This window comes from Salmo salar, chromosome 27 (assembly GCF_965601325.2).
Source record: "Salmo salar chromosome 27, fSalSal1, whole genome shotgun sequence".
Lineage (NCBI taxonomy): Eukaryota > Metazoa > Chordata > Actinopteri > Salmoniformes > Salmonidae > Salmo > Salmo salar.
Window position 1 is genome coordinate 24,603,708 of NC_138317.1, and position 23,336 is coordinate 24,627,043.

General features: G+C 42.0%; 2 protein-coding genes across 4 annotated transcripts in view; one reads left to right on the top strand and one right to left on the bottom strand.

The window, feature by feature from the left end:
- abcf1 (ATP-binding cassette, sub-family F (GCN20), member 1) overlaps nucleotides 1-15,882 on the bottom strand; it is a 31,399-nt gene extending 15,517 nt beyond the window's left edge. The window contains 8 exon segments of one of the 2 annotated variants that reach the window (NM_001173611.1): nucleotides 808-897; nucleotides 1,196-1,252; nucleotides 6,354-6,428; nucleotides 6,561-6,592; nucleotides 6,722-6,845; nucleotides 14,557-14,634; nucleotides 14,749-14,795; nucleotides 15,631-15,836. In NM_001173611.1, the coding sequence (NP_001167082.1) occupies nucleotides 808-897; nucleotides 1,196-1,252; nucleotides 6,354-6,428; nucleotides 6,561-6,592; nucleotides 6,722-6,845; nucleotides 14,557-14,634; nucleotides 14,749-14,795; nucleotides 15,631-15,703 (576 nt within the window). In that variant the 5' untranslated portion in view covers nucleotides 15,704-15,836. 2 annotated transcript variants of the gene reach the window in all.
- A 401-nt stretch (nucleotides 15,883-16,283) lies between these two features.
- On the top strand, nucleotides 16,284-22,868 carry cssa27h6orf136 (chromosome ssa27 C6orf136 homolog). Of its 2 annotated transcripts, none has more exons than XM_014177977.3 (7): nucleotides 16,284-16,387; nucleotides 19,021-19,233; nucleotides 19,373-20,107; nucleotides 20,206-20,294; nucleotides 20,448-20,648; nucleotides 20,812-20,881; nucleotides 21,025-22,868. In XM_014177977.3, exons 2-7 carry the CDS (start codon nucleotides 19,135-19,137, stop codon nucleotides 21,166-21,168), a joined length of 1,338 nt encoding a protein of 445 aa, XP_014033452.1. In that variant the 5' UTR covers nucleotides 16,284-16,387; nucleotides 19,021-19,134; the 3' UTR covers nucleotides 21,169-22,868. The 2 variants fall into 2 exon arrangements, with proteins under 2 accessions (XP_014033452.1, XP_014033451.1); XM_014177976.3 differs by having other exon boundaries at nucleotides 16,290-16,483.
- The last annotated feature ends 468 nt before the right edge of the window (nucleotides 22,869-23,336 follow it).

Consider the following 23,336-nt stretch of genomic DNA (forward strand, 5'->3'; position numbering starts at 1 on the left):
TTACTGTGGATATAGATACTTTTGTACCCGTTTCCTCCAGCATCTTCACAAGGTTCTTCGCTGTTGTTCTGGGATTGATTTGCACAAGTACGTTCATCTCTAGGAGACAGAACGCGTCTCCTTCCTGAGCGGTATGACGACTGCGTGGTCCCATGGTATTTATACTCGCATACTATTGTTTGTACAGATGAACGTGGACTTGTGGAGGTATACAATTGTTTTTCTGAGGTCTTGGTTGATTTCCCCATGATGTCAAACAAAGAAGCACTGAGATTGAAGGTAGGCCTTGAAGTACATCCACAGGTACACCTCCAATTGACTCAAATGATGTCAATTAGCTTATCAGAAGCTTCTAAAGTCATGATATCATTTTCTGTAATTTTCCAAGGTTTTTAAAGGCACAGTCAACTTAGTGTATGTATACTTCTGACCCAATGGAATTGTGATCCAGTGAATTATAAGTTAAATAATCTGTCTGTAAACAATTGTTGGAAAAATTACTTGTCATGCACAGAGTAGATGTCCTGACCAACTTGCCAAAACTATAGTTTGTTAACAAGACATTTGTGGAGTGGTTGAAAAACTAGTTTTAAAAACTCCAACATAAGTGTATGTAAACTGTGTGTGTATATATATATATAAATACATTTAAAAAAGAGTCTCATTTAGTTCAACATAATGCTGAATCCCAAATCAATCAAGCCCTAGGATCTACTCTGTACTCCCTAGATACTCCAGTAGATCTGAAATGACTAGATAGGCTAAGCAATATAGTGAAAATTCCACGAAGCCTATCAAAAGCCTGACCTTGGGTGCTGGTTTAGCCTCTGGTTTCCTGTTCTTTTTCACAGCTGTCTTTTCATCCTCGTCTTTCTTTTCTTCCTCATCAGAGGGAGCCTGGTTTTATGTAGGAAAAAGGAGAGTGAGGCTCCATGTCTGGGAACAAGTGAGATCAGTTTTATTGTGTTGAGTATTTCAGTGGGTTAGATCTGCAGATATGAGATCTATGAGAAAGAAAAAAGTAGTGAAATAAAGTGTTGTGAAATAAAAAGGGAATAGATTGAGAGGGGAATGTGTTAGTGAACAACTTCAAATGTGCTGCTTTCCGTTATCAACCCTGTTGGATTGGGGGGGGGGGGGGGGGGGGGGGGGAGAAGAGTGTGTAGTAGGAGAATAAATCCATTCCATCACCCACCTTGGCTTTCGGTTTTGGCTTATCTTTTTTCTTGCCCTTATGCACCTTCTCAACCTCCTGTGTTAAAGTATTAAAGACGCAAAGACAAACACACAGATACACCAGTTCCTTAATATTAGAGATGTCCTTACACCAAGCACAAAGTCGTTATGAAGAAAAATGACATGCTTAATTCAACTCATTCGATTCTAAGTGCCTTGCAAGCCAACACTTCTGGCCAATGTAAATTTGTCCAACACATGTAGATGAAATGCAATGAAATGTAGGAATAGGGCTGTTACGGTGACCGTATTACCGCCACACCGGCAGTCACGAGTCATGACCGCAGTCAAATTCCACGTGACCATTTAGGCACCGTAACTAGGCTTCTCCAAAACTCTGATGCTGCTAATGGTCATTAGTAGACTACTGAACTTGCTAACTGCCAGTCATTAATGGCATTGCCCCTCTAATCACAATGACATCTCAGAAATCTCATTTGCGTTGATCTCCATCCCCAACTACAACATTTTCCATCAAGATAGAACTGCCAAAGGGGGAGGAGTTGCAATCTACTGCAGAGATTGACAGAACTTTGCAGGCTTACTTCACAGGTCTATGCCCAAACAGTTAGAGCTTCTAATTTTCAAAAATAATCTCTCCAGAAATAAATCTCTCACTGCTGCCGCCTGTTATAGACCCCCCTCAGCTCCCAGCTGTGCCCCAGACTCAACAGCCTTGGTTTCTCTAATGACTGCCTCACCTGGTTCACTAACTACTTCTCAGAGTTCAGTGTGTCAAATCGGAGGGCCTGTTGTCCGGACCTCTGCCAGTCTATGGGGGTACCACAGGGTTCAATTCTCGGGCCGACTCTTCTCTGTATATATCAACGATGTCACTCTTGCTGCGGGTGATTTCCTGATCAACCTCTACGCAGACGACACCATTCTGTATACATCTGGCCCTACTTTGGACACCGATAAACCTCTAAATTAGCTTCAATGCCATACAACACTCCTTCCGTGGCCTCCAACTGCGCTTAAATGCCAGTAAAACTAAATGCGGGTGCGGGCAACCGTTTGCTGCCCGCACCCGCCCGCCCAACTAGCATCACTACTCTGGACAGTTCTGACTTAGAATATGTGGACAACTACAAATACCTAGGTGTCTGGCTAGACTAAACTCTCCTTCCAGACACATATTAAACATCTCCAATCCAAAATAAAATCTAGAATCGGCTTCCTATTTCGCAACAAAGACTCCTTTACTCACGGCTCCAAACATACCCCCGTAAAACTAACTATTTTACCGATCCTCGACGATGTCATTTACAAAATAGCCTCCAACACTACTCAGCAAACAGGATGCAGTCTATCACAGTGCCATCCGTTTTGTCAACAAAGCCCCATATATCACCTAGCACTGCGACCTGTATGCACTAGTCGGCTGGCCCTCGCTACCTATTCGTCGCCAGACCCACTGGCTCCAGGTAATCTATAAGTCTATGCTAGGTAAAGCTCCGCCTTATCTCAGCTCACTGGTCACGATAACACCCACCCGTAGCACGCGCCCCAGCGCGTGCTACATGTGGCTCAGTTGGTAGAGCATGGTGTTTGCAATCGAACCCACAACCCCCAAGCTGTGGGTTCGATTCCCACGGGGGACCAGTACGGAGAAAAACATTTATGAAATGTATGCATTCACTACTGTAAGTCGCTCTGGATAAGAGCGTCTGCTAAATGACTAAAATGTAAATCTCACTGGTCATCCCCAAAGCCAACACCTGATTTGGCCGCCTTTCCTTCCAGTTCTCTGCTGCCAATGACTGGAACGAATTGCAAAAATCACTGAAGCTAGGGTCTTATATTTCCCTCACTAACTTTAAACATCAGCTATCTGAGCATCTAACCAAATCGCTGCAGCTGTACATAGCCCATCTGTAAACAGCCCATCCAATCTACCTACCTCATCCCCATAATTTGTATTTACTTTTCTGCTCTTTTGCACACCAGTATTTCTACTTGCACATCATCTGCACATTTATCACTCCAGTGTTAATTTGCTAAATTGTAATTACTTTGCTACTATGGCCTATTTATTGTCTTACCTCCTCACGCCATAAGCACACACTGTATATAGACTTAATTTTTTTCTAATGTGTTATAAACAAGCGTACAGTCAATTCCATGTGTAACTCTGTGTTGTTGTTTGTGTCGCACTGCTTTGCTTTATCTTGGCCAGATCGCTGATGTAAATGAGAACTTGTTCTCAACTATCCTACCTGGTTAAATAAAGGTGAAAAAAAAGAAATATATAATCGAAAAAATCAAATCAAACACTTCATGAGGGCCCATGAGCTCATGTTGCGAAACAATTCCATGGGCTATGCAATTGCGTGAGAAAACAGAGTTGATGGCCTCAATTAAAGAGGATGAGCTTCCTATAGGTTATGCCTACTATATTTCTCAATTTATTTCCCCTGCCCCTGTTCCGACAGGTGCATGATAATGGTCCATCCTATATCAAAACTAATTTCACACATTATTTAGAATATCTGAAGACAAGATTAAATAAAGAATAGTCTGATGGGTGACATTACCACTTGTCAATGATGCACTACCACTTGTCAATGATGCACTACCACTTGTCAATGATGCACTACCACTTGTCAATGATGCACTACCACTTGTCAATGATGCACTACCACTTGTCAATGATGCCTAGCATGGGCAGTAAAGCAAGAAACGACACACATTTTTTGGTGACTTTTTCTAATCATAGTCTCACACATCATGTAGCCTAGCCCATAGCCCTATATGTTTTGATAAGGTTTGTATCACAACTAAAGTGGTCAAATAACACAATGCAAATAGTCCGGGTATCCATTTGATTACCTGTTCAGGAGTCTTATGGCTTGGGGGTAAAAACTGTTGAGAAACCTTTTTGTCCTAGACTTGGCACTCCGGTACCGCTTGCCATGGGGTAGTAGAGAAAACAGTCTATGACTGGGGTCTGACAATTTTTAGGGCCTTCCTCTGACACCGCCTGGTGTAGAGGTCCTGGATGGCAGGCAGCTTAGCCCCAGTGATGTACTGGGCCGTACGCACTACCCTCTGTAGTGCCTTGTGGTCAGAGGCCGAGCAGTTGCCGTACCAGGCAGTGATGCAACCAGTCAGGATGCTCTCGATGTTACAGCTGTAGAACCTTTTGAGGATCTCAGGACCCATGCCAAATCTTTTTAGTTTCCTGAGGGGGAATAGGCTTTGTCATGCCCTCTTCACAACTGTCTTGGTGTGTTTGGACCATTCTAGTTTGTTGTTGATGTGGACACCAAGGAACTTGAAGCTCTCAACCTGCTCCACTACAGGCCCGTCGATGAGAATGGGGGCGTGCTCGGCCCTCCTTTTCCTGTAATCCATAATAAATCTCCTTAGTCTTGGTTACGTTGAGGCATAGGTTGTTATTCTGGCACCACCCAGCCAGGTCTCTGACTTCCTCCCTATAGGCTGTCTCGTCGTTGTCAGTGATCAGGCCTACCACTGTTATGTCGTCTGCAAACTTAATGATGGTGTTGGAGTCGTGCCTGGCCATGCAGTCGAGGGTGAACAGGGAGTACAGGAGGGGACTGAGCACGCACCCCTGGGGAGCTCCAGTGTTGAGGATCAGCGTGGCAGATGTGTTGCTACCTACCCTCACCACCTGGGGGCAGCCCGTCAGGAAGTCCAGGATTCAGTTGCAGAGGGAGGTGTTTAGTCCCAGGATCCTTAGCTTAGTGATGAGCTTTGAGGGTACTATGGTGTTGAACGCTGAGCTGTAGTCAATGAATAACATTCTCACATAGGTGTTCCTTTTGTCCAGGTGGGAAAGGGCAGTGTGGAGTGCAATAGAGATTGCATCATCTGTGGATCTGTTTGGGCGCAGTGCAAATTGGAGTGGGTCTAGGGTTTCTGGGATAATGGTGTTGATGTGAGCCATTACCAACCTTTCAAAGCACTTCATGGCTACAGACGTGAGTGCTACGGGTCTGTAGTCATTTAGGCAGGTTGCCTTTGTGTTCTTGGGGACAGGGACTATGGTGGTCTGCTTGAAACATGTTGGTATTACAGACTCAGACAGGGACATGTTGAAAATGTCAGTGAAGACACCTGCCAGTTGGTCAGCACATGCCCGGAGCACACGTCCTGGTAAACCGTCTGGCCCCGCAGCCTTGTGTATGTTGACCTGTTTAAAGGTATTACTCACGTCGGCTACGGAGAGCGTTATCACACAGTCGCCTGGAACAGCTGATGCTCTCATGCATGCCTCAGTGTTGCTTGCCTCGAAGCGAGCATAGAAGTGATATAGCTCATCTGGTAGGCTCGTGTCACTGGGCAGCTCGCGGCTGTGCTTCCCTTTGTAGTCTGTAATAGTTTGCAAGCCGTACCACATAAGACGAGCGTCTGAGCCGGTGTAGTATGATTCAATCTTAGCCCTGTATTGACGGTTTGCCCGTTTGATGGTTCATCGCAGGGCATAGCAGGATTTCTTGTAAGCTTCCGGGTTAGAGTCCTGCACCTTGAAAGCGGCAGCTCTACCGTTTAGCTCAGTGCGAATGTTGCCTGTAATTCATAGCTTCTGGTTGGGGTATGTACGTACAGTCACTGTGGGGACGACGTCCTCGATGCACATATTGATAAAGCCAGTGACTGATGTGGTGTACTCCTCAATGCCATCGGAAGAATCCCGGAACATGTTCCAGTCTGTGATAGCAAAACAGTCCTGTAGTTTAGCATCTGCTTCATCTGACCACTTTTTTTATAGACCGAGTCACTGGTATTTCCTGCTTTAATTTTTGCCTGTAAGCAGGAATCAGGAGGATAGAAACCCTAGACTCACCCAATACCTTTTTTGCACTATTGGTTAGAGCCTGTAAGTAAGCGTTTCACTGCAAGGTCTACACCTGTTGTATTCGGCGCACGTGACAAATAAACTTTGATTTGAACATGTGTAGCTATTATTGTGAGTGTGATAGAAAAGGAACAGTACGAAGTGGGGTGGGATGAAATGGGGTGGATGAAATAGTAAACACCAACACAAACACTTTCTTAGAGCTCCCTGGACCTCTAAAACACTAGGTTAGTATCAATAGAATCCACATTCAGATTTAGAACACGACACACAAACATAAGACCCCACGCACCTTATTCATCAGTCTCTCATCATCACCATCATCATCACTGTCTCCCTGACTGAGAGCTGCAAAGATGTTCCCACCCTGAGACAACAAATACAATTTAAAAGTGGATTATAGTGTATTCTACCCCCAAAATGTAATAGAACGGAGTGATCAAGACTGTAAAGACGGCTGATATAGTGATCAAGACTGATGCACGCACAACATGCTCACCTTATTTCCCTTGCCTTTTCCAGGGGCCGAAACTGGGATGAGAAAGAGAGCGAGCAAGAGAGAGTGAGCAAAGTTGATGAAAGGCTAGCTAGGCTATCAACACTGAACATTTCCAGCTTGAAATTTAGACATTTGTTTGACAGACTAGGCAGTCAACTTACCTTCCTCTTCCTCGTCCTCGCTGGCTTGCACTGACAGCTTCTTCAGTTTCTCCATCATATCCTCGTCATCATCATCATCGTCTCCCTCGCCACTTCTACCTTTCCGCCGGTCTTTCTTTTTCTTCTGAGACCGATAGCAAAATCGATTTAGACAGGCATTATGGTTCACATGATACTACTTGGGCTAGGTATTAGCAGGGAGGGACCACACGATACATATCACAATTATATATATATATCTCACATATACATACATGAAAAAGTAAATGCATAAATTGGTCATCACATTTGATCTGATCTTCATCTTAAGTCACAACAATTGACAAACAGTGTGCTTACATTAACAACACACAAATATTTTGATTTCTTGTCTATATTGAATACATCATTTAAACATTCACAGTGTAGGTTGGAAAAAGTATGTGAACCCCTAGGCTAATGACTCCAAAAGCTAATTGGAGTCAGGAGTCAGCTAACCTGGAGTACAATCAATAAGACAAGATTGGAGATGTTGGTTAGAGCTGCCTTGCCCTATAAAAAAAACACACCAAATTTGAGTTTGCTATTCACAAGAATCATTGCCTGATGTGAACAATGACTCGAACAAAAGAGATCTCAGAAGACCTAAGTTTAATAGTTGTTGACTTGCATAAAGCTGGAAAGGGTTACAAAAGTATCTCTAAAAGCCTTGATGTTCATCAGTCCACGGTAAGACCAATTGTCTATAAATGGAGAAAGTTCAGCACTGTTGCTACTCTCCCTAGGAATGGCCGTCCTGCAAAGATGACTGCAAGAGCACAGCGCAGAATACTCAATGAGGTTAAGAAAAATCCTAGTGTGTCTGCTGAAGTCTTGCAGAAATATCTGGAACATGCTAACATCTCTGTTGACGAGTGTACGATACATAAAACACTAAACAAGAATGGTGTTCATGGGAGGACACCACGAAAGAAGCCACTACTGTCCAAAAAAAACCTTGCTGCACGTCTGAAGTTTGCAAAAGTGCACCTGGATGTTCCACAGCGCTACTGGCAAAATATTCGGTGGACAGATGAAACTAAAGTTGAGTTGTTTGGAAGGTACACACAACACTATGTGTGGAGAAAAAAAAAGCACAGCACACCAACATCAAAACCTCATCCCAACTGTAAAGTATGGTGGATGGAGCATCATGGTTTGGGGCTGCTTTGCTGCCTTAGGGCCTGGACAACTTGCTATCATCGACGGAAAAATGAATTACCAAGTTTATCAAGACATTTTGCAGGAGAATGTAATGCTATCTGTCCGCCAATTGAAGCTCAACAGAAGTTGGGTGATGCAACAGGACAACGATCCAAAACACAGAAGTAAATCAGCAACAGAATGGCTTCAACAGAAGAAAATATGCCTTCTGGAGTGGACCAGTCAGAGTCCTGACCTCAACCCCAATTGAGATGCTGTGGAATGACCTCAAGAGAGCGGTTCACACCAAACATCCCAAGAATATTGCTGAACTGAAACAGTTTTTTAAAAGAGGAACGGTCCAAAATTCCTCCTGACCGTTGTGCAGGTCTGATCCACAACTACAGAAAACGTTTGGTTGAGGTAATTGCTGCAAAAGGGTCAAACTGTTATTAAATCCAAGGGTTCACATACTTTTTCCACCCTGCACTGTGAATGTCTACACATTATGTTCAATAAAGACATGAAAACGTATAATTTGTGAATTATTAGTTTAAGCAGACTGTGTTTGTCTATTGTTGTGACTTAGATGAAGATCTAAATTTATTACCAATTTATGCAGAAATGCAGGTATTTTCTTTCTTGCCACTGTATATATACACACACACAGCACATTCATAAAGTATTCAGACTAGAGGTCAACCATTTAATCGGAATGGCCGATTAATTAGGGCCGATTTCAAGTTTTCATAACAATAAAAAAAGAAAATATTTGTAATTTTTTTGTTATTATTATTTTTTAAATCGGCCACAATCGGTGTCCAAAAATGCCGATTGAAATTATATATATATATATATATATATATATATATATATATATATATATATATATATTTTTTTTTAAACCTTTATTTAACTAGGCAAGTCAGTTAAGAACACGTTCTTATTTTCAATGACGGCCTAGGAACGGTGGGTTAACTGCCTTGTTCAGGGGCAGAATGACAGATTTTTACCTTGTCAGCTCGGGGATTCGATCTTGCAACCTTCCGGTTACTAGTCCAACGCTCTAACCACCTGCCTTACATTGCACTCCACGAGGAGCCTGCGTGGCAGGCTGACTACCTGTTACGCAAGTGCAGCAAGAAGCCAAGGTAAATTGCTAGCTAGCATTAAACTTATCTTATAAAAACAATCAATCTTAGCATAATCACTAGTTAACTACACATGGTTGATATTACTAGTTTATCTAGCGTGTCCTGCGTTGCATATAATCGATGCGGTGCCTGTTAATTTCTCATTGAATCACAGCCTACTTCTCCAAACGGGTGATGATTTAACAAGCGCATTCGCGAAAAAAAGCACTGTCGTTGCACCAATGTGTACCTAACCATAAACATCCTTTCTTTAAAAATCAATACAAAGTATATATTTTTAAACCTGCATATTTAGTAAATATTGCCTGCTAACATGACTTTCTTTTAACTAGGGAAATTGTGTCACTTCTCTTGCGTTCTGTGCAAGCAGTCAGGGTATATGCAGCAGTTTGGGTCGCCTGGCTCGTTGCAAACTGTGTGAAGACCATTTATTCCTATCAAAGACCGTAATTAATTTGCCAGAATTGTACATAATTATGACATAACATTGAAGGTTGTACAATGTAACAGCAATATTTAGACTTAGGGATGCCACCCGTCAGATAAAATCCTGAACGTTTCCGTATTTCACTGAAAGAATAAACGTTTTGTTTTCGAAATGATCGTTTCTGGATTTGACCATATTAATTATATAAGGCTCGTATTCCTGTGTGTTATGTTATAATTAAGTCTATGATTTGATAGAGCAGTCTGACTGAGCAGGCTCGTAAGCATTCATGCTCTGACTAGGCAGCAGCAGGCTCGTAAGCATTCATTCAAACAGCACTTTCCTGCATTTGCCAGCAGCTCTTCGTTGTGCTTCAAGCATTTATGACTTCAAGCCTAACTCCCGAGATTAGGCTGGTGTAACCGATGTGAAATGGCTAGCTAGTTAGCGGGGTGCGAGCTAATAGCGTTTCAAATCGGTGACGGCACTAGCTCTGAGACCTTGAAGTAGTTGTTCCCCTTGCTCTGCAAGGGCCGCGGCATTTGTCAAGCAATGGATAATGAATCTTCGAGGGTGGCTATTTTTTATGTGTTCCTGGTTCGAGCCCAGGTAGGAGCGAGGAGAGGGACGGAAGCTATACTGTTACACTGGCAATACTAAAGTGCCTATAAGAACATCCAATAGTCAAAGGTATATGAAATACAAATGGTAGAGAGAAATAGTCCTATAATAACTACAACCTAAAACTTCTTACCTGGGAATATTGAAGACTCATATGTTCTCATGTTCTGAGCAAGGAACTTAAACGTTTGCTTTTATACATGGCACATATTGCACTTTTACTTTCTTCTCCAACACTTTGTTCTTGCATTATTTAAACCAAATTGAACATGTTTCATTATTTATTTGAGGCTAAATTGATTTTATTGATGTATTATATTAAGTTAACCTGTTGGGGCTAGGGGGCAGTATTTTCACAGCCGGATAAAAAACGTACCTGATTTAAACTGGTTACTACTCTTGCCCAGAAACGAGAATATGCATATAATTAGTAGATTTGGATAGAAAACATTAACGTTTCTAAAACTGTTTGAATGGTGTCTGAGTATAACAGAACTCATATGGCAGGCCAAAACCTGAGAAGATTCCATACAGGAAGTGCCCTGTCTGACAATTTGATGTCCTTCTGTTGCATCTATCGAAAATACAGCATCTGTGCTGTAACGTGACACTTTCTAAGGCTTCCATTGGCTCTCTAAAGCCACCAGAAAGTGGAATGGGGTGTCTGCTGTCTCTGGGCAAAGTACAGCAGCTCTGTTTGTGAGTGGTCAGCCTGGGGACAGTGAGACTGAGATGAGCGTTCACGAGACTTCTCAATTTTTTTTCTTTCAGCCTTTGAATGAATACAACGTTGCCCGGTTGGAATATTATCGCTATTTAAAGAGAAAAATAGCATAAAAATTGATTTTAAACAGCGTTTGACATGCTTCTAAGTACGGTAATGGAATATTTTGACATTTTTTGTCACGAAATGCGCTCGCGCGTTACCCTTCGGATAGTGACCTGAACGCACGAACAAAGGTATTTGGTATTTGGAGGTATTTGGATGTATTTGGATATAACTATGGATCATTTGGAACCAAAACATTTGTTGTTGAAGTAGAAGTCCTGGGATTGCATTCTGACGAAGAACAGCAAAGGTAATCCAATTTTTCTAATAGTAATTCTGACTTTAGTGAGCGCCAAACTTGGTGGGTGTCAAATTAGCTAGCCTGTGATGGCCGAGCTATGTACTCAGAATATTGCAAAATGTGCTTTCGCCGAAAAGCTATTTTAAAATCTGACATAGCGTTTGCATAAAGGAGTTCTGTAACTATAATTCTTAAAATAATTATGTATTTTGTCAACGTTTATCCTGAGTAATTTAGTAAATTCACCGGAAGTTTGCGGTGGGTATGCTAGTTCTGAACATCACATGCTAAATGTAAAAAGCTGTTTTTTTTATATAAATATGAACTTGATTGAACAAAACATGCATGTATTGTATAACATAATGTCCTAGGAGTGTCATCTGATGAAGATCAAAGGTTAGTGCTGCATTTAGCTGTGGTTTTGGTTTTTGTGACATATATGCTTGCTTTGAAAATGGCTGTGTGATTATTTTTGGCAGGGTACTCTCCTGACATAATCTAATGTTTTGCTTTCGCTGTAAAGCCTTTTTGAAATCGGACAATGTGGTTAGATTAACGAGAGTCTTGTCTTTAAAATGGTGTAAAATAGTCATATGTTTGAGAAATTGAAGTTATAGCATTTGAGGTATTTGTATTTCGCGCCACATGATTCCACTGGCTGTTGACTAGCCCATAGAAGTTAAAATAAAAGTGTTCATTCAGTATTGTTGTAATTGTCATTATTACAAATAAATATTGGCTTTTTTTTGGTCCTCCAATAATCGGTATCGGCGCTGAAAAATCATAATCAGTCAACCTCTAATTCAGACCCCTTTACTTTTTCCACATTGTGACTTAAAGCCTTATTCTGAAATGGATTAAATAAAAGTTTTCCCTCATCAATCTACACACAATACCCCATAATGACCAAGCAAAAACAGGCATTTAGAAATGTTTGCACATTTATAAAAAACAAAATCTTATTTACATAAGTATTCAGACCCTTTCCTATGAGACTTAAAATTGAGCTCAGGTCCATCCTGTTTCCATTGACCATCCTTGAGATGTTTCTACAACTTGATTGGCATCCACCTGTGGTAAATTAAATTGATTGGACATGATTTGGAAAGGCACACACCTGTCTATATAAAAGCTCCCACAGTTGACAGTGCATGTCAGAGCAAAAACTAAGGCATGGGGTCGAAGGAATTGTCCATAGAGATCCGAGACAGGATTGTGTCGAGGCACAGATCTGGGGAAGGGTACCAAAAAAATGTCTGCAGCATTGAAGGTCCCCAAGAATACAGTGGCTTCCATCATTCTTAAATGGAAGAAGTTTGGAACCACCAAGACTCTTCCTAGAGCTGGCTGCCCGGCCAAACTGAGCAATCGGGGGAGAACGGCCTTGGTCAGGGAGGTGACCAAGAACCCGATGGTCACTCTTGACAGAGCTCCAGAGTTCCTCTGTGGAGATGGGAGAAAATTCCAGAAGGACAACCATCTCTCTGCAGCACTCCACCAATCAGGGCTTTACGGTAGAGTGGCCAGCCACTCAGTAAAAGGCACGACAGCCACATGACAGCACAAAGTACAGAGAGATCCTTGATGAAAACCTGCTCCGGGGCCTCCCAAATGGTGCAGTGGTCTAAGACACTGCATCGCAGTGCTAGCTGTGCCACTAGAGATTCTGGGTTTGAGTCGAGGCTGTCACAGCCAGCCACGACCGGGAGACCCATGGGGTGGCGCACAATTGGCCCAGTGTCGTCCGGGTTAGGGGAGGGTTTGGTCGGCAGGGATGTTCTTGTCCCATCGCACACTAGCGACTCCTGTGGCGGGCCGGGCGCAGTGCATGCTTACACGTTCGCCAGGTGTACGGTGTTTCCTCCGACACATTGGTGTGGCTGGCTTACGGGTTAAGCGGCATTGTGTTAAGAAGCAGTGCGGCTTGTGTTTCGGAGGACGCACGGCTCTCGACATTTGCCTCTTCTGAGTCCATGTGGGAGTTGCCGCAATGGGACAAGACTAACAACCAATTTGATACTACGGGGGAAAAAAATATTTAAATAAAGAATTTACAAAAAAAGAACCTGCTCCATAGTGCTCAGGACCTCAGACTGGGGTGAAGGTTCACCTTTCAACAGCACAACGACCCTAAGCACACAGGCAAGACAATGCAGGAGTGGCTTTGGGACAAGTCTCTGAATGTCCTTGAGTGGCCCAGCCAGGGACCGGACTTGAACCCGATCGAACATCTCTGGAGAGACCTGAAAATAGCTGTGTAACGACCCTCCCCTTCCAACCTAACAGAGCTTGAGAGGATCTGCAGAGAAGATTGGGAAAAACTCTCCAAACACAAGTGTGCAAAGCTTGTAGCGTCATACCCAAGAAGACTCGAGGCTGTAATCACTGCCAAAGGTGCTTCAACAAAGTACTGAGTAAACAGTCTGAATACTTATGTAAATGGAATATTTCAGTTTATTTTTAATCAATTTGCAAAAATGTCTAAACCTGTTTTTGCTTTGTCATTATGGGGTATTGTGTGTAGATTGATGGGCACACACATTCCTGGGTCGATCCTCTTTTCAGTTCGCTGCAGCTCGCGACTGGAACGAGCAGCAACCAACACTCAAACTGGACAGTTTTATCTCAATCTCTTCATTCAAACACTCAATCATGGACACCCTTACTGACAGTTGTGGCTGCTTTGTATGATGTATTGTTGTCTCTACCTTCTTGACCTTTGTGCTGTTGACTTTGCCCAATAATGTTTGTACCATGTTTTGTGCTGCTACCATGTTGTGTTGCTACCATGCTATGTTGTCATGTGTTGCTGTCTTGTTGTTATTGTCTTAGGTCTCTCTTTAGGTAGTGTTGTGTCTCTCTTGTTGTGATGTGTGTTTTATCCTTTATTTATATTGCATTTCTTTTTAATCCCAGGCCCCCGTCCCCACAGGAGGCCTTTTGGTAGGCCGTCATTGTAAATAAGAATTAGTTCTTAACTGACTTGCCTAGTTAAATAAATAAAAAATAAATAGAATAGGGGGGGAACACTAATCAATTTTAGAATAAGGCTGTAACAAAATGTGGAAAAAAGTCAAGGGGTCTGAATACTTCCCGAATGCACTGTATATATCATGGTTCTCTATGCATTGTAGATTCGACACGGCAAGCTAGCTACCACTCTGGCTAGTAGTGGCTACATATAACCAACCTCCCCAAACGCTTCAAGCTCATCTACTGTCTTTCAAGAGAGCAAATTGGGTGGGAAGGGGGAAGAAAAAAAAAACAATTATGCAAAAGGTAGATTTATTCATGTCAATATATCCCAGGAGACTGTGTTATTGATACAGTATTGCAAAAAGCATTAATCCACCAGAAAATAGCCTATATGATATCTCTGTAGTAGTTAAGGAATAGAATTACCTGCTTTCCTTGAGTCTCTTTCAGCACAGGTTCATCCTCCTTCTCAGGTTTGTTATCTGTGGCCAACTCATCAAAGAACTGTGTGAGAACAATGTTGAAACATTTTATTAAAATGTTCACATTGATGATTACATTTTCTTTCCCGCCACATTCAATTAGCTCAAAATATACACAAGAGGTATAACTACTCACACTCTTCTTCCCCTTCTTATCCTTCTTTCCTTTCTTTACTGATTTTTCTGTAGAGGGGAGATAAAATGTAGGTAGAAAGATGAGCAAGTTGGTCATCAACATATGGATCCACTGAATAACAAAAGAGAGTGGCCAAATGAGCCAGAGGGGAGGCAACGCCTTTTACAAGGGGAGCGTAGGGTGGCACATTTTCAGAATGACTTTTGGCAACACAGCAGTTCTTCAAACAATGCATACTAGCTATGACCTAGCGATCTAACTAGCTAGCCTTCATGACTTGAATGATAAATTAATAACTAGCTACGACCCCGAGTTTATTACTCTTCCTCAAACGACCCGTCACTATTTTAATTGTCGAGTTGTCTCTACTTGACTTTCAGATTACAAGGAATCATTTGTCTGACACATTTACATGGCATGTTGTGTTGCTACCATGCTGTGTTGTCGTCTTAGGTCTCTCTTTATGTAGTGTTGTCTCTCTTGTCGTGATGTGTTTTGTCCTGTTTTTATTTAATTTGTTTTATTTTTAATCCCAGCCCGCAGGAGGTCTTTTGCCTTTTGGTAGGCCGTCATTGTAAATAAGACTTTGTTCTTAACTGACTTGCCTAGTTAAAATAAAAAAAATATGGCACTGCATCATTTTCATAGTATTGATAGCAAGCTGTTAACTAACGTAGCTTCCAGCTAGCTAGTTAACCATCACTAATGTCACACTATGTTGTCAAAATACTCCATATCGCATGACAGTTTCTTGTTAATCAAAGATCACTGACTAAGGCACATTAGCTAGTTAACAACGTTTTATCTTAGCTAACAGTCTATTGCAACGCCTGGAAGACTCAGTTGTAACCATTAGCTTAGTTGCTGGCAGCAATTAGATACCTGCCACCGCTGATGGTGCTACTGCTCCCTCTTCTCCTTCCCATTCTGCGTCTTCTTTCGCTTTCTTGGGCATTTTCTGCTATTTATTTATACGGATATTAACAGAAAACCAACGACTTTGTCTTAATTTTGTTACTTGAAACCGGTGGTAAGAGTGGCTGTCAGAGAAGAGCAAGTGTTTTATCACAACACATGCGGTTTGAGATTTTTCCGTTCGATGACGTAGCGACAGCACCACTGAGTTTCAGTCGCCGGTTGACGTGTGAATAACGAGTAAAGCAATATTTCACAGCGCCACTGGTAGGTTTGTCCAAGAATTGTAATCGCTTGCGAGCAAAAAGGCTTTTAATAGTGAAATAATTTGTTGCATGCATAGGATAGGTCTTACAGAATTATATATTTTCTTTATGGCTTGAAAGTTTCATTAAAAAGGTAGTCAAGAAAAAGACCTACAAAACAAATGTACAGCAGATTTCAATTTATATAAAACAGTAGTAAAATCCATATCTATATATATATATATATATATATATATATATATATATATATATATATATATATATATCTGCATCTAATGAAATGCACATTTTCCACCAATCAGCGCTACGCAGGTGTATGACGTATGGCCGTTTTTTTCTTCTAGAAACGTTCCTACGCTAGCGTGAGGCTGCTGCTGGACAAGGACATTGAGAGATGGAATGACATTTGTGTAACGCTTGATAACTTCCCATTTCGAAACATTACGTGGGATATCAAAGTAAAACACCTGACTTTGAGGATTATTGTCTTACTATCTGGTCATTGCTAAACTGACTAATCGCAGTTTCGATCCAATTCGCTTCTGACACAGCAGGTATGCATGCTACTCTTAGATAGCTAACGTTAGCGAACCCAATATGCTAATCACGGGAGTGTGTTAAAATAACAATGGTGATCTAACTACTCGCATATCAACTAACTAGGTAGTGAGCTAACGTTAGCTTGTATTTTCTAACTAGATTGAGGGGTCCCTATATTCATAAATCAATTAATGTATTTCCATACATATCAACTTCAAAGTTGAAGTATGGTTAATTTTGTTTCTGGTCGTGCCTACAAGGTTGTCACTCAAACCAACCAATTCCACAGGGTTACCAACGGTTGGAAATCAGCTCGAGCTCATGTTATTAGTCTCAAATGGGAAAGGGTACGTCATAGTATTGTATATCATTGAAACTACGAGAAGGAACTGTGCTTAGTGTATTCTGTCTCTGTAATCATTAGTGAATATCGGTTGTGTAACCTTAGGACAAGAAATCAACAAATGTTGACACGGTTAACAGTACACTGCAGAGACTGCTTACGGTATATGTATCAAGATCACGGTTCTAAAGTTGTAGAAAAAACAAAACGATATTCGCTCCTAGTTATAGGTGGTTGTCGAGTTCAAATGTAGCAAATTACAGTGGCTTATTGGAAGGGCAAGACGTCTGAGTAGCAATTATGATCTTGTGGTTTGCTGTTTACACCACTCACTGTCATATGCTACTGGCATAGCTTTTTCGCGCTCCAAAAGAGTTTAAGTAGGGTCAAAGAAAAGGAGGGCTGACATGCTTCAAATCTGTTGCTCCTACACTCACAAGACAGTGTTTGTTGTGTTACTTTCTTCATTCAGTTAGAAGTTGAATAGTCAAAAACTGAATCTGAAGTGTACATTTGAAAATGTCTTGAATCATTACCACCTCATTGAAGTTTTCTTCCATATGACAATATTGTCTCAATAGAATTTGGGGGGTTTGTTTTCACTTTCACAAATTCTGTCTGACATTTCATGGCTGCCAGATCTGTCCTTTGTCATGGTATAGGCAGCGAATGATGGTAGTATATACACTACCGGTCAAAAGTTTTAGAACACCTACTCATTCAAGGGTTTTTCTTTATTTTTACTATTTTCTACATTGTCGAATAATTGTGAAGACATCAAAACTATGAAATGGCACATATGGAATCATGTAGTAACCAAAAAAGTATATTTTATATTTGAGATTCTTCAAATAGTCACCCTTTGCCTTGATGATAGATTTGCACACTCTTGGCATTCTCAACCAGCTTCACCTGGAATGAGCTTTCCAACATGTCTTGAAGGAGTTCCCACATATGCTGGGCGCTTGTTGGCTGCGTTTCCTTCACTCTGCGGTCCGACTCATCCCAAACCATCTCACTTTGGTTGAGGTCTGGGGATTGTGGAGGCCATGTCATCTAATGCAGCATTCCATCACTTTCCTTGGTAAAATAGCCTTTACACAGCCTGGAGGTGTGTTGGGTCATTGACCTGTTGAAAAACAAATGATAGTCCTGCTATGCCCAAACCAGATGGGATGGTGTATTGCTGCAGAATGCTATGGTAGTCATGCTGGTTAAGTGTGCCTTGAATTCTAAATAAATCCCAGACAGTGTCACCAGCGAAGCACCCCCACACCATAACACTACCTCCATTCTTTATGGTGGGAACCACACATGCGGAGATCATCCGTTCACCCACACAGCATCTCAAAAAGACACAGCGGTTGGAACCAAAAATCTCCAATTTGGACTCCAGACCAAAGGACAAATTTCCACCGGTCTAATGTCCATTGCTCGTGTTTCTTGGCCCAAGCAGGACTCTTCATATTGGTGTCCTTTAGTAGTGGTTTCTGCAGCAATTCGACCGTCTCCTCTGAACAGTTGATGTTGAGATGTGTCTGTTATTTTCCATATTGACTGATGTTCATGTCTTATAGTAATGATGGACTGTCGTTTCTCTTTGCTTATTTGAGTTGTTCTTGCCATAATATGGACTTGGTCTTAGCAAATAGAGCTATCCTCTGAATACCCACCCTACCTTGCCACAACACAACTGATTGGCTCAAACACATTGAGAAGGAAACAAATTAACTTTTAAAAAGGCACACCTGTTAATTGAAATGCATTCCAGGTAACTACCTCATGAAGCTGGTTGAGAGAATGCCAAGAGTGCAAAGCTGTCATCAAAGCAAAGGGTGGCTATTTGAATAACCTCAAATATAAAATATATTGTGATTTGTTTAACACTTTTTTTGGTTACTACATGATTCCATATGTGTTATTTAAAAGTTTTGATGTCTTCACTATTATTCTACAATGTAGAAAATAATAAAAATAAAGAAAAGCCCTTGAATGAGTAGGTGTTCTAAAACTTTTGACTGGTAGTGTAGGTCATATAGGTCTTGATTTACAGCCTAGCATCCTACACATGAACTCACAACTGTTCCTTGAGTAGCCTACACATGCACGCACCAGGCCATATGATCATATGGACATATCATTGAGATGATGGTCTAAAAATGACTGTTCACCCTCAACGGCCCACCCTAACCCCTTCTCTTCATCTAGATTTTTTTTTTGGTATCGAGAGGGGACCAAGAAGATAAAGAGCTGTTCCTTCCTTGGGGTTGCTTTGGAATAATGCCCCTGGTGATTGGAGTTACACATACCCCCTGTTTGTGAATGGCTGCTTGTAGAGGCGGCATCGCCTTGTGGGTGGGGTGTGTGAGGAGCCATGGCAACAGGCAACCAGTCAAGCAACAGTGCTGGAGTCTTGCTCAGGTATTGTCTTGACAGACAGGTCTACATTCATTACATATTTAAATGAGAGCAAGGCTGGATCCAGATCTGTTACAGATCTGGGACCAGGCTATATAAGAGCACCTTATTTAAAATCTTTACTTGCCTCGTGAATATGCAGGCGCTGGATGTGCAGTGGAGTGGACAGATCCGGTCGCTCAGCAGTGCATCATGGGCCCTGGTTCCCCCCAACAGTCTGAGGTACCAGAACATCAAGCATCTGGCCCTGTCACACCCCTTCCACCATGCCAGCCAGGGCCAACCCCACAGCCAGAGTCCCCCGGACCTGGACGAGGACTGGGAAGAGACTGTCAGTCTGTGTGTGCTGGTGCAGCCTGGCCCTGGGGAGTGTGATGGCCAGCACACCCTGGTGGAGGTGCCTCTATTTGGGCAGATTAAACTAGGTGAACTCCTGGCTCCGGGAGGACTCAGTAGGCCCATGGAGTTCCTCTTCCCCTTGACCACGGTGGACGGGAGCCGAGAGGATGACATCAGTATTGGGACGACTAAGGTTCAGGTGGAAGGTTCCAAGACGATGATGAACGAGGGAGAGACAAAAACAGAAAAGAGGGAGAGAGGATCATTCCGGAGCCTGTTTGAGACAGAAGGATGTCCAGCTCCATTTATGTATGGATCTAGGTTCTACTGCTTCCACTGTCCTGGGATGGAGCCATTGCCTGGTTATGGGAACAAATCGGGCCATATGATTGGACTAGAGAAGGAGTTGTCACTGTTGCTCCACACCTCTCTGTATAGTAGCTATGCAGAGAGAAAGACAGTAGAGGGGGGTCACAGCGACAGAGAGAGGGAGGACGAGGAGAAACTGGCATTGATGTATGAAAAGCTGAGGATTGAGGTAAGAGAGGAGAAGAGGGGTTTGTTAGGGGATGGCTGTTTAATGGCATACACTGCTATTTAGTTATTAGTATTGATGATCATTTATTTGATTTGCAGCTTCCTACTTTCTTTATGAAGAGTCATGACTACACCATGTACACAAATGATATCGAGTTCGTCAACTGTATTCTAAATGCCAAGACCAGGTAAATGCTACTTTCTCTCTACTTAGCAGTTTCCTTCCTGAACTGAAATGGAATTGACCCGAACCCTGATATTTATACATATGTAACTACACACATATAAACTCCCATAGTAGGTCTATATTATAATACAGCTATACTGTCTCTATCCTCTAGGGGCAGAGTTCTGTACCAGCTGAGCCTGTCTCTGTGGAGGCTGCTGTGTCTCTGTTACTATGCTGAGGCCCGGTTAGAGGTACTGAAACTGACCAAGCACCCAGAGGACAGGACCATCAAGGCCAGGTGGAGTGTCAGAGGACTGCCCTTCCTCTCTCTGCTGCTGAGATTCTACCGCAAGGACAAAACTGACCTCTACAGGTACAGAAACCTGACTGGGATTTAACTTTACACAATGTTCAGACAGAAATGTATTGATTTGATTTGGTATTGTGTGGAACGGATAGTGTTTTTGGTCAATGTTCCTCTTCACTGTTAATTCTCTATGATCATTCATACTCTAATAAACACTGTCTTTCAACAGGTCATATGATGCGTTCTCTACCTTCTACCTTGGCCATGATGGACTCATACATTGTCACAAAGTGGAAAAAGTCAGTGGCCATGTGGTGTTCAGTCTCCTTTGTCTCTGAAATAGAAATGCCTACAAATAGCTAAGCAATACCCTCAGGTTCTGTGCCTTGCCTAAACTGATCACCTCAAACTTGCTGAGTATTGTTTTCCCGTCTTCCTCCAGGTGATGAAAGCCCAGCCACCCATCCTGCCCGGGGTGACCACTCTGTTAGCGGGAGCCCTCGTGTCCCTGGGGGTCCAGGAGCACCGGCCAGCCCTCAACCTCCTGCCCCTCCTGCTCTCCTCCCTCCGACAAGGCCGAGATTGATAGAGATGGAGGGTCTGGAGGAACGAGCATGTGTGTACCATGAGAGAAGTAACGGGGAGAGGGGAAGAGAGGGGGAAACAGGCAATCAGTGTTGTTGAGAAAAAAAATAGTTTATCCCTGTTCACCCGTACAATGCCTACTCTGAAAATAAATATAAAAAATTGTAAAAAAAAACAAAACATTTTCTCCTCCAAAACTATCCAAAACCGTTCTCTCTCTGGACTCACACAGCAATAGAATAGCAGCTACTACTTTAGTTGATATGCAATCCAGTTAATATGCAATCCAGGACTTCAGTTTATCCAGTAAGTCGAGTCGATACCTTGAGTCAGTTCCTTGTTAACGCACAAACAAACGATTGCACAGCGCTTGTGTGATGTTGAACAACCTTCTGGGCCTATACGCTCACACTACATAGCCTGCTACTCATAAGTGTCTGCTAAATGCTTCTTTTTTTTAAAAGCATTGTTTAAAAACAATTGATGCCGGATTAACATTTAAGTTAAATGGATTCATCGTTATTGAAATCAATCAATCAGTCATTTTGTGTTTAATGTGCCCTCAGCCTATGGGGCAGTTGAGTGTGCCCGGGAACTGGGCACACGTTTATCACTGGTTTCCTTTGAATACAGTTTTCACACAGCCCAAGGAACCCCGTATTGAGGCAAGGAGTCTTTATATGGAGAGACGAGACCACATTCTATATAGCCAGTTGGCCTGGCTATTATCTATGGCCTCCCACCATGATTCAATGTAGGCCTTTTTCCTAATAGACCCTATGATCTCAGTGTACCAGTGGAGTCATTGAATAGGTTGCTTTATTCCACATGGATGTTAATATGAATGCATGATGTCTGTCTGTCCCTGTACGAACTTCACAAAAATACTTCGATTTTGAAGTGTACATGTCAATCTCATAACTCTTATTTTGAAGGGCATTAAGTCTCATGTCCTCATTGTTGAGACGTAACTTTCACAAACAACCCCATCCTACCCTGGTTAAACTGCTATGGTCCGTCCTTGTTGGATGGCTAACTGGCTGTGAGGGACAGGAGAGGCAGCTGCAGACTGCCTGGCCTGCAGTAAGTGTTGGACCTGACCTCAGCTCAACCAGGGTTCATGTCCCTGACACTGAGACTAACACAGTTGCATGACATATGATTCAGGTTTCTAAAAATGTGAATTTGCCAGTTCGGTACTGACACTTTATTTTCTGATGGCTAACAAGTGGCACCTGAACAATACTCTTTATTGGAATGACTATTTACTTTTATGGTTATAAGTAGCAAAAAAATGTAATAATTGTAGGATGAGTATCTGTACGTGTCATAAGACTGCAACTCAAGCTTCCTCTATCATTGTTACAGTGTGTTTCAGACTACGTGTTCTCAAACTAGGTGACAGCATGCCACGTGTTAGATCTAGCACTACCATTAATACTAACATTTACTTGAAGGGGGCATATAACACCTGTTGAATAAATTAGTCATGAATGATACTGGAACACTTGTAAAGGTGTTACGACCCCTTTCAAGTAGTGTTACCTATGACTTCGAAAGAAAAAATCTGATCGAATTAAATCGTTCTTATCTAGTGCCGTGTTGCTACTTTAGGATTTCTCACTTATTTGCAATAACCCACATCTGGTGTGAAACCTGGCTTTGTCTGTATGTGTGAATAAAACAAATCACTGGTGTGTACCTGCTGCTGTGCTTGACTGATTCCTATATCATCCTACCAAACATTTGCACCTTAACACTGCCAGACTATTTCAATCTTATTTAAAAAGATCAGCAAGATTTACGCATTTCAGAAAGATCCGACTGGTCAGTCAGTCAATTGTTTAAAAAAAAAAAAAAAATCCTATATTTCACAAATTTAGCTCTACAGTGCAGAAGTGTGGTTGAGGAATTTCCGATAGCATTTCTATATTGACTGAATGTTTATTTCACAGCAACGTTCAAGTTAGAGAATTCAACTTTTTTTTTTACAACAGTCAGGTTCTAGAAAAAAATACAATGGCATATAATCAAGGTTTACCGTTATCATGGTCCTGATTATGGCAGTTATTGATAAACAACCATTGAGCTCCGTAGTCATACACAAAATCTCACCAATGACATGAATCACCCCTAACATCCAAACCTCTAACATCCTATTTTGAAAGT

What these genes read in the sequence shown, in the direction of transcription:
- cssa27h6orf136 (XM_014177977.3), top strand. Translation starts at nt 19,135, where the DNA reads ATGGCTGCTTGTAGAGGCGGCATCGCCTTGTGGGTGGGGTGTGTGAGG. An exon ending in GACAAAACTGACCTCTACAG is followed by an intron (nt 20,649 to 20,811) that starts GTACAGAAACCT and finishes GTCTTTCAACAG; the next exon opens with GTCATATGATGCGTTCTCTA. An exon ending in ATTGTCACAAAGTGGAAAAA is followed by an intron (nt 20,882 to 21,024) that starts GTCAGTGGCCAT and finishes GTCTTCCTCCAG; the next exon opens with GTGATGAAAGCCCAGCCACC.